Source organism: Pristiophorus japonicus, chromosome 15 (assembly GCF_044704955.1).
Source record: "Pristiophorus japonicus isolate sPriJap1 chromosome 15, sPriJap1.hap1, whole genome shotgun sequence".
NCBI classification, from domain to species: Eukaryota; Metazoa; Chordata; class Chondrichthyes; family Pristiophoridae; genus Pristiophorus; species Pristiophorus japonicus.
This window is the reverse complement of record NC_091991.1, coordinates 138871609-138885577: the sequence shown is the minus strand read 5'-3', so window position 1 is coordinate 138885577 and position 13969 is coordinate 138871609. Positions and strand designations below refer to the sequence as shown.

The following is a 13969-nucleotide window of genomic DNA, read 5'->3' as shown; positions in this document are numbered from 1 at the left end:
CCGGGGATGTGATAAGATGCTATATAGATACAAGTTCTTTCTTTCTTTGTTAAGCACCAATTAAGATCGAAGTAGTAGATTTGCTCGCGCTTACCTTACAGCTCACACTGTATTGATCATACTGCCATAAAATGGTGCTACAGTAGCAGAAAAAGTCAGTAGCAATATGGATAGAGCAGAGTAGAAGATATTGTAAACAGCAAGTCAACTATTTCATTCCACAATGGGTGCATCAGCAAGTCTTACTTCAGTGGACATGTTGGAGGAGAAAGAGGAACAGTAGCATCTGGAAAAGGCCAGGGATTTGTGAGAAAGAGCAAGCCTCATTATTACCCAGGCAATGTGCGTACCACTGATGACAAAGAAACAGTATGTGAGGAGGTTATGTCTCATCGAGGAAGACATAGATGGACTGTGCCAACTCCTACAATGAAGAAGTAACAGCAGGAGTGGAAGATGCCTGTGCGCGAGTTCGTTTAACGTGGGGTGGCCGTTGCACACCGGTTACCACACAGGCTTAGCTGAGCAAGGTCTTGGTCCAGTGGCAAAGGGGGTCCAAGACGACTGAAGAGCAGGCACTGCTGTATGGGCCTACTTGCCTACTGCGAGATGTTGGCCGCAAGCTCGGTGCTGAGTAGCGCCCTTGATGGTAGGTGGTCCGAGGCCTGGTTGGGGGCAGGCATTGGGAAGGTCAGGGGCCCACTGGAGTTCAGAGTGGGAGGTCAGAGTGGTCACAGCCATGGTACTCACCACGTGCTGGAGGAGGAGAAGAGGCCAGGTCACGGGTGGCTCCTCAACAGCGACAGAGTCTCCTCTTCTACGACGGCAGCTGATCTCCCCTCCTCCTTCAGCGACGACTGGACCTCTCCTTCCCCACTGGTAACAGCAGTACTGTGCTGCCAGTAGCAGTAAAAGTGATAGCTGCCATCAATTTTTTTTTTATTACAGGTTCCTTCCAGGCAGCCGCAGTGATACTCAGCAAGGATCAGTTTGCAGTTCACCACTGCATTACTAAGGTCACAGGTGCAGTGTTTCAGCAGAGAGGCTAGCAAGATTTTTCAAAAGATATAAGGTGCCAGGTTTAAGGCTCCCCCATTCAAGGACCGAGACAACAGGCTGCGGCCAAAGGATACCGTTCCAATGCCCGCTAAATGATCTGTGATCGCCAAAGAATTATGGGTGTAAATGTTTGGTTTCTAGGGAGTCCTCACAAAACCCGCACCTTAAGGGAATTATTAGTTCCTAATTTATCACAGAGTGGCAGCTCCTTGGAGATCTGAGTGCCCACTCAATGTGGCTCATACAACACCATCCCCACAAAAAAGAGAATATCATGATGCTCAAGAAGTAGAAATATAATGGGCCGGATTTTGCAGTAAAAATAATGGTGAGGCTAACTGCGCTCACCGTTATTCGCGTGTAAATCAGACAGCAACTTCCGGCGACCGCACATGCGCAGTTAAATATGTAAATCAGGAAGTTGCTGTCTGAGATGCCTTGCTGCTCCAGAAGCTGCGCTATACCGGTAGCTCGTCGAGAGACTCAGCATTCAAATACATTGAACACTCTGAAGTTGCTGTACTTGCCTCATATTTGCACATGAAACTCACCAGCAAAAGTTAGGGCTTGTCCATTCCAGTGTACGTACCTGTTTAACAGCATGATAAGCCTTAATTACTGCCAAACAATCTCTTTGGCACTGAAAATTAACTTTAACAAATGTGGAGTCCCATTCCTTCAGATTTTAACTATTGCTGGAGATTTAACTGTTTTTTTTCCTTTTTTCTTTCTGCCTCTTATCTCTCTCGCTCTCTAATCCAATCTTTTTCAATCTTTATTTTGCTTGCTGTACCCGATTTGACATCACATTCAATATTCTAACTGACCCTTCCTGGTTCAGACACTGCACTGCTCACTAACGATTCTTCAATCTGATTGGTTAAGGAGATAAACAGTTGCTTGCCCTGTTCACACAAAGTCCCAGATGACCTGTAGAGGGCGCTATGCTTTTTCACTAGTTGGCTGACAGGGTCTTCCAGTGCAAAAGCCGATAGACAGTCTAGGGCAAGTGCAAGTGCCGTTTGTTTGCTGCTGACTGCAAAATCTGGCCCAGATATTTCTTGAGCTCATCCAATAGTTCGCACGTTTGGACTGTACTTTTTCTATCTGTACAATGTGCCGTTATAATTTGCAGATCTTGGTTTACCTTCCACATTCTCCCTTCATTAATCAGAGAAACCACACAGCCCAAAGGTTACATTTACTCAAATTGCACTAATTATACTGATCAGGTGGCTGACTAATTAGTTCTCACCAGCCATTCTGCTGGGCACCTGAATGCACGTAAACTTCCAGAATGTGTACATAAAAAAAAGTTGTGCATTTCTGAGTGTGTAACACCCCAGAAAAGTAACGGTATCGGTTTATTTGGAATGCCCGGTTTGAAAATCAGTTTTTTTAATGCGAGCAAGGATTTCCACTTGGAAGAAAATGTTTTAAATGCAGGGTGGGGGAGGTAAGGGGACTCCTCCTTCTGTTCATACAGTGAGCATAGCTAAACATGTCTCCAAATACAATCACATCAGTGCCTAACAGAGCATTGGTTCCTTAGATTTACAATTTTTGGGTCTACTTACATAATCTAGGCTGACACTCCAGTGCAGTACTGAGGGAGTGCTGCAGTGTCAAAGGTGCCGTCTTTCGAATGAGATGTTAAAACAAAGCCCATCTGCCCTCTCAGGTGGACATAAAAGATCCCATGGCACTATCCAAAGAATAGCAGGGGAGTCATGGCCAATATTTATCCCTCACCCAACATCACTGAAACAGATTATCTGGTCAATATTACATGGCTGTTTGTGGGAACTTGCTGTGTGCAAATTTGATGCCGCGTTTCCTACATTACGACAGTGACTACACTTCAAAAAGTACTTCATAGACTGAAAAGCACTTTGGGACATCCTGAGATCATGAAAGGCGCTATATAAATGCAAGTTTTTCTTTCTTTACTTCTAAGAGCTGATTTTCTGAGTTTGGTTAACGGCAGGGAGACTCCCCAAAGCATATGAGGAAATCATTCTGTTGTGACCTTTAAAATACATTTTAATGAACAAATCAGGAAATCAGGGGTACCACCAGTAACACAAAATCAGAAAATGAAACCTACAAACTCCTGGGGTCTGATTTTCATCAAGGCCTCCGCCCGCCCAAGTGCCGCCCAAAGTGCTGCCAATGGCCAAGGTACCGGACGGTACTTTCGGCAGGATATCCATGGCCAAGGTCCCTCGAAGGTTGGCGGGCGGCAAATGGACGACATATGCCACCAATCTGGGCGGCAGCGGGCGGGAGGTTTAATTCTCGGCGGCAGAGGCGCTTGCCGCCCAAGTGCCGCCAAGGATGGAGTCGGGCCCACGGAGGGTCGAAGACCTAAAAAAAAAATCACCAATAAAAAAATTTAAACTATTGGAAGACCTTCAGGGGATCCCAAACAGGTAAGTCGCTGTTGAAAATAAATTTTAAAATGTTCACTTACCTTTGTTTCAGATTCTTCATACTCACCGTCGGGGACAGACCAGCCTCCAGCCAGCGGTCCACCCCCACTCTGCCGCCGAGTCCCACCGACTCCCACCCGCAGGAATCTGGGAGCTCGGCGGGCGGGAGGTCAGTCGCGCCACTCGGCCGTCCTCTGACTTCAGCGGGCGGCTCCCGGCAGCTCTCTCCTACTGCCCGCTCCAGGCCACTTCCAAAGTGGCACTGGACGGATCTTGAGGAGGAATATCGGCGGGACTGGGCGGCAGCGGGTGGTGGGCTGATGGATTTCAGCCCCCTAGACCCTGATATTTACTGGGCGGCAGGGAGGGTGCAATGAGCGCGGGGGAACCTTATCATAATTTTATTCTTCCATTTCCCGCCGGGCAGCTTCCCAAACCAATAGCCGGGTCCCCATGCCGGGTGGGAAAATCAGCCCTTTGGAGACGGTCTGTGGCAATCACAATCCTGGGGCAGGCTGCAGATAAGAGCGTTGGGGGTTGGGGCCAGGGGTCGGCAGCAATCACAGGGCAGTCTGCAGATCGGGGCTGGAGATCATCAGTCATGGTAGGGGCTAAAGAGAGGCCATGATTGAAAAAAATGAGGCCGAAGGCTTCTTCGAGGGGCCAGGGGGAGTGCTCCTGCTCCTCCGGGCCCGCAGGGAGTGGTACAAAAAGCACTTACCTTCTGAAGCCAGCTGCTGCCACCTCCCTTTCGCTGCTGGGTGTTCCGAACCCTGGGAAATCCGTCAGGCAGCAATTACATTTCAATCAGGCTACCAATTGCACTGAGAGAGCCTGATTTAAATATATTAATGAAGTGTCCTCCTCTCCAAGGCAGGACACAGGCACGGCTCGAAACATGCCACCATAAAAACAGCAACGGGCGCATATATGGCGGCAATGGGGACACGGTCTGTGTTTTTTAGGGTTTAACATAGTAGATACCAGGGATGAGGGATTTCAGTTGTGTGGAGAGACTGGAGAAGCTGGGGTTGTTCTCCTTAGAGCAAAGAAGATTGAGTGGAGACCTAATAGAGGTATTCAAAATGATGAAGAGTTTTGATAATTTAGAGAGAAACGGTTTCCTCTGGCAAGTGGGTCGGTAACCAGAGGTCATAGATTTAAAATAATTGGCAAAGGAACTAGAGGGGAAATAAGCAAACATTTTTTCACACAGAAGGTTGTTAAGGTCTGGAACACTCTACCTGCAAGCATGGTGGTGTCAGATTCCATTGGATTTTTCAAAAGGCAATTGGATATGAACTTGAAGAGGACTAATTTGCAGGGTTATAGGGAATGGGTGGGGAGTGGGACTAAATTTGGCAGCTCTTTCAAAGAGCTGGCACAGGCACAATGGGCCAAATATCCTCCTCCTGTGCTGTACGATTCTGTGATTCTAACATTTCCATTTGGTCAACACGATACAAGACCTTTTCTCACTCACCCTGCTTAATCATAAACCTTTTTTTATAAAAATGCATTACTTTCAATTCTCAACATTAATATATAATTTATTTACCCAGTTGTCAAGTTTCTGTGGTCCTCACGATTATCCTCATACACAGGAGAATCATACAATCTCACATAACCTGCTTCACCTTTAAAATGAAGCATTTTTACAATACCCTCATCATAATTATTCGTTGTATGATACCTATTCAGTATATATGTACTACATATATACTATACCATTGTCCACTGAATATACACTGCATACTAACTATATATTATATGCAGCATAATCAACTTACCTCAACACTATGATAATCCTTGAAATAACTTTTTTTTTTAAATTTTGGTTTTAGCATGTATTAGAATGCAGAGTCAGGTGTCTTACAGAGTTACAGACAGAGTGATTAATGAATATGGTTGAAGATCAATCTATTTAGCCACAAAAATAAATCCATTGAACAAACAGAGGTGAGTAAAAATAAAAACAGAAGTTTCACTCATATTAGCAATCAGAGGAAAATAAATATAAATAGGAGTCCACTTAACTATCATCATAAGCCTCCATGTGCAACACCTAAGGACTCACATGTAGTTTGTAGAATTGGATCTTCGAAGCAGTTTGTGGAATATTAGTTCCTTGACCTGCTCTGACCCTTAATCTAAAGCCTGGTTTCTGGTTTTATTTAAAAATAAATTTCCCAATCAGAGCTCTATTCTTAGAATTGACTTATAGAAGCAAATACAGATTAACTTTTAACATCCTCCCTCTTGTTATGAATTGATTACTAAGTTTCTTTTTTACTATTCTCATTTAAAGAAGAGTGCTGATTATATCATCCGGCAAACTGGCTGGGAGGATTTCCTGAGACTGACAGTATGAGGAGGGATTGAATTATTATGCCGATTTAATGACTGCATCTCAGATGGATATTAATGCAGTTCCTTCACATTGTCTGGCTCAGTATCTGGCTCAGGTGCCCTAATGAACATCATTCTCAAAATTATCAAAATCTCAACAAAAAATACATTTCATGACATTTGATTTTAAAACCCTGTAATTCTCAAAAGGTATTCTGTTGGTTAAACCCCGTTTTTAGAAAAAAAGAGGTCAAAGGTGAGATTTCTTCTTCAATCCAAGGCCTGATGCTAAAAATCTCTTTTAGAAAAGTAAAATAAATGGCAGCATGACTTTTACAAACAACCTTTCTTTGACTGTAACCAATTATTAAAATTAAAAAAGAGGAGCAAAATAAATAACTAGCAAAGCAAATGAATAATGGAAAACAAACAGCGAAGGTAATGAAAATAAGCCTAAACATACAAAAATCACAAACTGTATTAACTCTGTGCCACGGGAGCAGGCTGCATGTGGGTGCAGTGCGTGTAGGGCAGGCTACATCTCTTAGGCTGTTACTTACTCGTCAGGCAGGAAGTCTATGCCATGTGATCTGTCAGCAGTAGATAACTGGGACATGGTGTGGCTTCGGCGCTTGGTGAAGCCAGATGAGCCATAGGTGTTGGGAGCAGCATAATGAAGGACAGGGGGTCTCTTAGTTGGCTGGGCAGCAGAGGAAGAGCTGAAGAGACGGCTGAAACTGTGGAAGAAAACAAATTAAGTGACAGTAAGAAAAAGAGAATTAAATACTAGTTTGCTACGACAGGTACAACCCAATATTTACAGTAGTTGGGATACATAATATAAGGCATAACTATATTAAAGCCCAGCAAAACAAGAGTATTTATGGATAATAATTTAACAGGTATACTATTTACCTGTAACATGCTATAAAATAAAAGCCTGAAGCACTGCAATTTAAATCATGCAATACAATACCATATTAGTTTCAAGACACGCAATTCAATTTGTCACTGTCTACCATCACACTTGGCACGGACAGACAGAAAAATAAACTTGCAAAAATTAAATACTCCTCTCTCCCCTTCCCCACAACCTCTCATTCAAGAACGCAACACATTTTAGTATTGAGATTGAACTAATAAACATGGGAACAGAAGTAGGCCATTCAGCCCCTCGAGTCTGTTTCATCATTATATTGGATTATGGCTGATTTGTATCTCAGTTCCATTTAGCTGCCTTTGCTCCATGTCCCTTAATAACCTTAACAAACAAAAATCTATTGATCTCATCTTGAAAATTTCAATTGAGCTCCCAGCCTCAATGGCTTTTTGGGGGAAGAGAGTTCCAGATTTCCACTAGCCTTTGTGTGAAAAAATACTTCTAGATTTCACTCCTAATTGTCTTAGCTCTAATTTTAAGATTATGCCCCTTGTTCTGGATTCCTCCACCAGAGGAAATAGTTTTTCTTTATCTACCCTATTGAAACCCTTTATCATGTTAAACACCTTGATTAGATCATCACTCAACCATCTAAATTCAAGGGAATGCAAACCAAGTTTATGCAAACTTTCCTCGTAATTTAACCCCCTTAAGTCCCAGTATAGTTCTGGTGAATCTACACTGTTCTTCTTCCAAGGCCCAAAAAATATTTTCTGAGCTCCAGTGCCAAAACTGAATGCAGTGTTCCAGATGGGGTCTGAACATGGCTGTGTGCACTGAAGCATCACTTCCTCACTTTTGAATTCCAATCCTCTTGAGATAAAGGCCAACATTCTGTTAACCTTTTTGATTACTTTTTGTACCTATGCACTAGCTTTTAGTGATTTGTGTTCATGAACACCTAAATCCCTTTTCTCCTCCACATCTACTAATCTCTCACCATTAAGAAATATTCCGATCTGTCTTTCTCAGATCCAAAGTGGATGAACTCACACTGCTCCATGAAATTAATTTGCCAGTTTCTTTCACTCACTTAGTCTGTCTATGTCCCTTTGTAATTCCCTGCTCCCATTAACACAACTTACTGTGCTTCCTAACGTAATATCCCCAGCAAATTTTGATGTATAACTCTCTATTCCTTCGTCCAAGTCATTAATATTTACGCTGTAAAGCCTAGGTCTCACCACTTGTCACAGCCTGCCAATCAGAGAATGCTTCCTTTATCCCTACTCTCTGACTCCAACCTTGCTTGAATTGTCAAACTAGAGGAGATTTATTAGATAAGAACCAGGTTTAAATCATATGCCTGTGAACAGAGGCTATAGCATTTTCCAGCAGTGGGAAGAAAGATCACACAGAATAATCCAGCCTGAATGGTAGCTCACACCGTCTAGTAATCAGTCAAAGGAGACATTGCAGAGATCTGGGAGGAACCTGTCCATTTGGTAGCATAGCCTTGTGTTCACATCAATTGAAAAAATGATATTTTATTCACCTTGGAAATATTACTCAGAAAAATATAATTTAATTTGTTTAAATTATTTAACAAAACACGCATTTCAAATAAATGTTTAACTATTCTAACAGCGCTAATCTCGGATATGAAAGTACTTACAACTGCCAAATGCCTGACTTTTTCTTCTCCTGGCTTGATGGGTACTCTCGAGAAGCTCTAATAAATATTAAAAATAAAACAGTAACTGTTACATTGTACTCAAATTTTCCCATTTGGTCATAAGACAGATTGCTTAAAAGCAAGGTTGCTGTCAAACAGATGGATTGCTGCTGATTAGTTGAAATTTGGTCCTTCAAATCTGCTGATAATCTGTTTAAAACATTGGTCTAGCTCAGACCAAGAATGCCATTCATACCAAAAACACTGCAGTGTCACGATTAGTTCCCAAGGCAGCTCAAACTACTGTGCCAAACTGAACTGCCATTTCAATCCAAATAGCCAAGTCATTCTGAAATACCATGCAGCCTGAACTGCCCAGGGCCGTGCCAGTAACCGGGCCATGTTAGCCATTGCTAATGCTAATTACCAATCACTGCTGACTGCTCAACCCACTCAAATTATCCTGCAAGCTCCATCTACTATACCAACTAAACTGCACATTGGTGTTAACTGTACTGGTAGCAGTGTTAGACCTTGCAGTACTAAGCCGCAACTATAGTTAGATGATACAGTCTGAATTCATACCAGCATCATTCTAAGGGTTTCTGCCACACTACTCTGCTCTGTGCTCCACAGTTTAGTCATTGGTCTCTGACTTGTGAAAGCTGAAATTGAAAGATTTGTACTAAGGGACAGACACTGACAGACTCCTTACAGAATGTCATTCAAGGCACTCGGCAACTCCCCACCACCAATAAAATAGCGGCCTGACTATCGTTAGATATCAACAAGCCATTCTGAACACAACAGATATAAGAACATGGCTGAGAAAAGGCTTTTAAGATCATCGAAGCTCGCCCTCCAGGTACTTTAACTCTTCCATTAGCTTCCAGCCTTACTTTGAATGTTTCAGCCTCTGCTGATTCAGCTGACAGATTCTTCCAAACATTATTTCACACTCTAAGAGCGAAAAAAACTCTTACTAATACCTGCTATAAAGAATTTTCTCACTAATTTAAATGTATAGCTGACCCAGCTTTCCTGGCTTATTTTGAATATATATTCACGGTTTGCCCTACATATACCATTTCATATTATGTACACCTCAATGGTGTCCTTTAACCCTCACCTGTTTGGACTGTGGAGGTTAAAGTTCTTCAATCTTTCCTGATAGCTCAAGGCCTTTACAGTTGGAATCAGTCTTACTGCTCTTCTCTACATCCTCTCCAATGACTGTACTGTATATGTTTTTAGTAGTGTGGTGACCAGAAATGAATATCATTTCACAAATGAGGTCTGACCAGTGCATTGTACAGCCCTAGTGTAACCTCCGGAGATTTGGACTATACAGTCCTGGCAATATATCCCAACATTTTGGCGCTCTCAATTTGCTCGCCACATTGCTCAGACATTGAAAATGATAATTAAACCATTTTGCTTGGCCTCCTTCTGTCTCCCTCTGCCAATTCAATGCATACTTATAACATATATTCTTAAAATCAACATTTAATACTTTACATTTATGAATATTGAATTTCTTCTGCCATTTATCTTAGCAATTATATTGCCCATCAGTGTGTAAATCTTGCTGTTCCCTCTGTTCTTACCTCTCTCCCTATTTTGGCAGTATCAGCAAATTTGACAATCTTACATTTAGTTTTGATGCCCAGTTCATTAATATAGATTAGAGACAACAAGGGTTCCAGTGCCAACCTGAAGGATCCCACTCAGCACTTTCCCCATTCTGAGATTATTCCTCTCACAAGTATTCTGTGTTTTCTATTAACCAAATTTGCATCCAATCTTACATTCTACCTTGGATTGGCTTTTAGTTTAATTCGGATTCTTTCATGTGGCACTTTGTCAAAGGCCTTCTGAAAATCAAAATAACTATACCATACTTCCACTGTCTACTTAACTATAACATGCTCAAAGAAATCAAGGTTTATCAAGCAAGATGACTTTTTAATCTTACTCCTACTGTTATTGCCTATCCAGCTATCTTGGGATGTCTATTTCATTTACATTTATTTCATCTGGGTCTATATTTAACTTGCACTGTTCAACATTCTGATTTTAAAAGTGTTCAATATCTTCCTAATTAAGATAACCCTTCCCAGCTAATTTCACCTGGGTTAGTCCTCAGTCCTTTGAAATTTTCATGTAAGGCTGTGTGCTGGTCACTAGACTCCAAAGGTTTCACTATTTCCATATTGTGGGTTTTATTCTATTCATAAGATCTGGATCTCTATGTAAATTAACCCCAGTACAATTCATTACATTTTGGGTCAATTGAAAGAATGTTTGTTTAAAGATCTCTGATTAGTTTGTGCCTATTATTTAGGATGCCTTAGGAGAAAGGAAGTCACTGGGGATGAAAGTGGTCTGTGGCAGTAGTGCGAAACAGGCTCATGGCCAATTGGCAGTCCATTTTACACCGCACACAATTTTCTTTTCATTGACCTAAAACTGGGTGTCGATTCACTGAGCCCCTTTCCCGCTATTGGCGGAGGTCAATTTCACCCCCAATCCGTTTACCAAGTTGTAATGTCACGACTGATTTCAATATACCTGTATTGGGAATCATTCAGTGCTGAAAGAAAAATGTGCAATATAAAGAAATGCCTAGACATCAATATTATTAACACACAGTAAGCAAATTAGGAATGTTCCGTGAGATTTGTCATGTATCAGACAGGCCCAGGCATGCATTGCACCACTTTATCGTTGATGGTCAAAAAAAGAGACAGGACACAGTGTTGAGACAGGAATGAAGGTAAAGCCACCGCAGAGACTCTGTTCAACACATCCGATCTATTAGATGGTGTACGCCTTCCCACCTGATCATTTCAGTCCACCTGACAGCCTCCTGCAGCTCCATCAGCCTCTCCTTGTATTGATTGCGCTCCATCAGCACCCGTGCCATCTCCACCCGTGTGAAGCGCCGTTTCTGTGCCACCTGTACGTCATCCTGTAGGTTATGGAAGCATTGCTTCACCAGAACAGATAAAAACCAGCACTCTTATATACTTTATTACAGCGGTAAAGTGACAGTAACACATTCAACAGAACATGCAGCGTCCTCCTCTGTACTGGAATCCATTTTATAAACATTAAGCAACAATGACTGTTGCAGGAAGCAGCGTAACTACAGAATGCTCTTGATCTAGTCAATCTCTTTGTTACCTTTCTGCTATGTTTTAAGTCTTCCCGTGCCACTGCAGGAAGATATCAATGAAGATATCAATGAAGATATCAATGGTTGTTGATCCCGCTGCCAAGGGAAACAGGTCCTTCTTATCCACTCTATCCAGGCCCCTCATAATTTTATACACCTCAATCAGATCTTCCCTTAGCCTCCTCTGTTGCAAATAAAACAGACCCAGTATCTCGAATCTTTCCTCATAGCCAAAATTCTCCAGTCCAGGCAACATTCTTGTAAATCTCCTCTGCACCCTTTCCAGTGCAATCACATCTTTCCTTTAATGTGGTGACCAGAACTGCACACAGTACTCCAGCTGTGGCCTAACCAGTGTTTTATACATTCCAAGCATAACTTCCTTGCCCTTGTATTCCATGTCTCGACTAATAAAGGCAAGTATTCCATATGCCTTCTTAACCACACCATTTAATGTGTATTCCCTTGCCTTGTTAGATCTCCCCAAATGCATTACCTCTCACTTATCCAGATTGAATTCTATTTGCCACTGTTCTGCTCATCGGCTGCTTGCGGGCCCCGCCCGAAGAGTCGGCGGCGGCAACGGCCCGGCATCGTCTTCTCTCTTCTCCCCACCCCCCCCGGTCTTCTCTCTCCCCTCTCCGCCCCCATCATCTTCTCTCTCCCCTCTTACCCCCACCCCCCCCCCCCCATCATCTTCTCTCCACACCCCCGCCTTTCTCCTTGGTGCTGCAGGTGAGTAGAAAAAAATTTTTATTTAGAGTGATTTTTAATTTTTTTTAATTTTTAATTTTTTTGGATGGATTTATTGGTTTATTTATTGATTTATTTATCATTTATTATTGATGATGGCTCTTTATTTGTAAAAGTGAAGTGTTTAATGTTTGTAAACCCCCCACCCCCCATCTTTCGTTCCCTACACCTGATTTCTAAGTGTAGGCAAGGTTTTTCTGAGCGTACAAAAATCTACACTTACTCCATTCTAAGTTAGCTTGGAGTAAGTTTTTACTATCTAAACTTGCAAAACAGGCATAAATGGCTGGACACGCCCCCTTTTGAAAAAATAAATCTGTTCCAAAATGAAACTGTTCTAACTGACTAGAACTGGAGCAAACTAAAGGCTGAGAATTGTAATTTCTAAGATATTCTATTCTAAACCAGTTGCTCCAAAAAAATAGGAGCAACTCAGGCCGAAACTTGACCCCAGTGTCACAGTTCAGCTGACAGGATTAAACTCAGTGACATCTGTGTTGGCATGTAATCAGAACTACCTGAAATGAATTCAGTTTTATTGATCTAGGTATAAATGACTCAGAGCGACCAATTATTCGGGTCGCAAGAACAAATAAGAGGAGCAGAATATGGAATAAAGCAAAGCTGAAAGAAAGCTGTAACTTAGGCAGGATGTGCATCCGCAATTTGCTTTTAAAGGTCAAGTATCTGTGCATAATTTTAACATCTACTACTTTACTGAACATCAAGCTGCTAATCTTTCAGTCTGCCTTCAATTTGGTGAAGCAGCTCACGGAAATATATTTGAAGACTCTTAAGTTTCTGATCCAAATTTTTAGTCCTTTCGATACATAATTTGCTCGTGGCTAAATCTAGTATGACTTCATCACATCATTATAAACCTGAGTATCCCTCAGTTTAAAATGTTGGCCAATTGAATTTCAGAATTCAAATGAGATGTGACCAGAAGTATTATACAGGGAACTATTAGTGAATGTTAGCACTTTGGGTCCAGGCCAAAGCTCCTTCGAGAGTTTGACTCACGCCCTAACTTGCACTTAAACTGAACTGACCCACAATGAATAAATTTGGCCAGGCCTTGACAAACACATTATGGTGATGTGGCACTTCATCTAGTGAGGAGATGGGAAGGGGGTGAAAAGTATCCTGCTCAGAAAAGTTTAGGCCCAGACCACCTTGCCTGATAGTTGAAGGCAATCAGAGATAAAGGGACTGAACGAAGACCTATACAAGGGACAAATATAAATGTACAGACAAAATCTCCGGTTGACTCCACTGCATTTGCAGTCCATTATTCAGATCTGGGACTCTCATGTCCATTGTTTCTCATGTAGCTGGAAGAATAGATCAGTGAACAAATCACAGAAACATCCAACCACAGTATTGTTTTGCTCAGACATAGGATATGTTTGCTGTTGGGGTGAAATGCTCCAAGTGACTTTTTCCTTTCTGTTGCACTCCAGATTCTACCCTACAGGAAGTTATCTTGTTTTGCGACTAGGAATAACAAACAAATTATGGCTGTAGTAAGAAATTCAGGAGTCGGGTAACTCTTGCACTTGATTGTGCATTCAAAAGGAAGTGTTGGAGAATAATGCTTACCAGCACCCAACTAGTCACTCTTACCTTTTGTTTAAACAGAG

General features: G+C 42.0%; 1 protein-coding gene across 4 annotated transcripts in view; it reads right to left on the bottom strand.

Moving 5' to 3' along the window:
• mapk8ip3 (mitogen-activated protein kinase 8 interacting protein 3) overlaps nucleotides 1–13969 on the bottom strand; it is a 255509-nt gene that overhangs the window by 87144 nt on the left and 154396 nt on the right. For 2 of the 4 annotated variants that reach the window (XM_070900984.1, XM_070900986.1), the window contains 3 exons: nucleotides 11236–11366; nucleotides 8396–8452; nucleotides 6401–6577 (listed from right to left, as the gene is read on the bottom strand). In XM_070900984.1, coding sequence (XP_070757085.1) covers nucleotides 6401–6577; nucleotides 8396–8452; nucleotides 11236–11366 — 365 coding nt within the window. Of the gene's footprint in view, nucleotides 1–6400; nucleotides 6578–8395; nucleotides 8453–11235; nucleotides 11388–13969 lie in introns of all 4 variants that reach the window. The other 2 variants (XM_070900985.1, XM_070900987.1) reach the window with 1 other exon arrangement.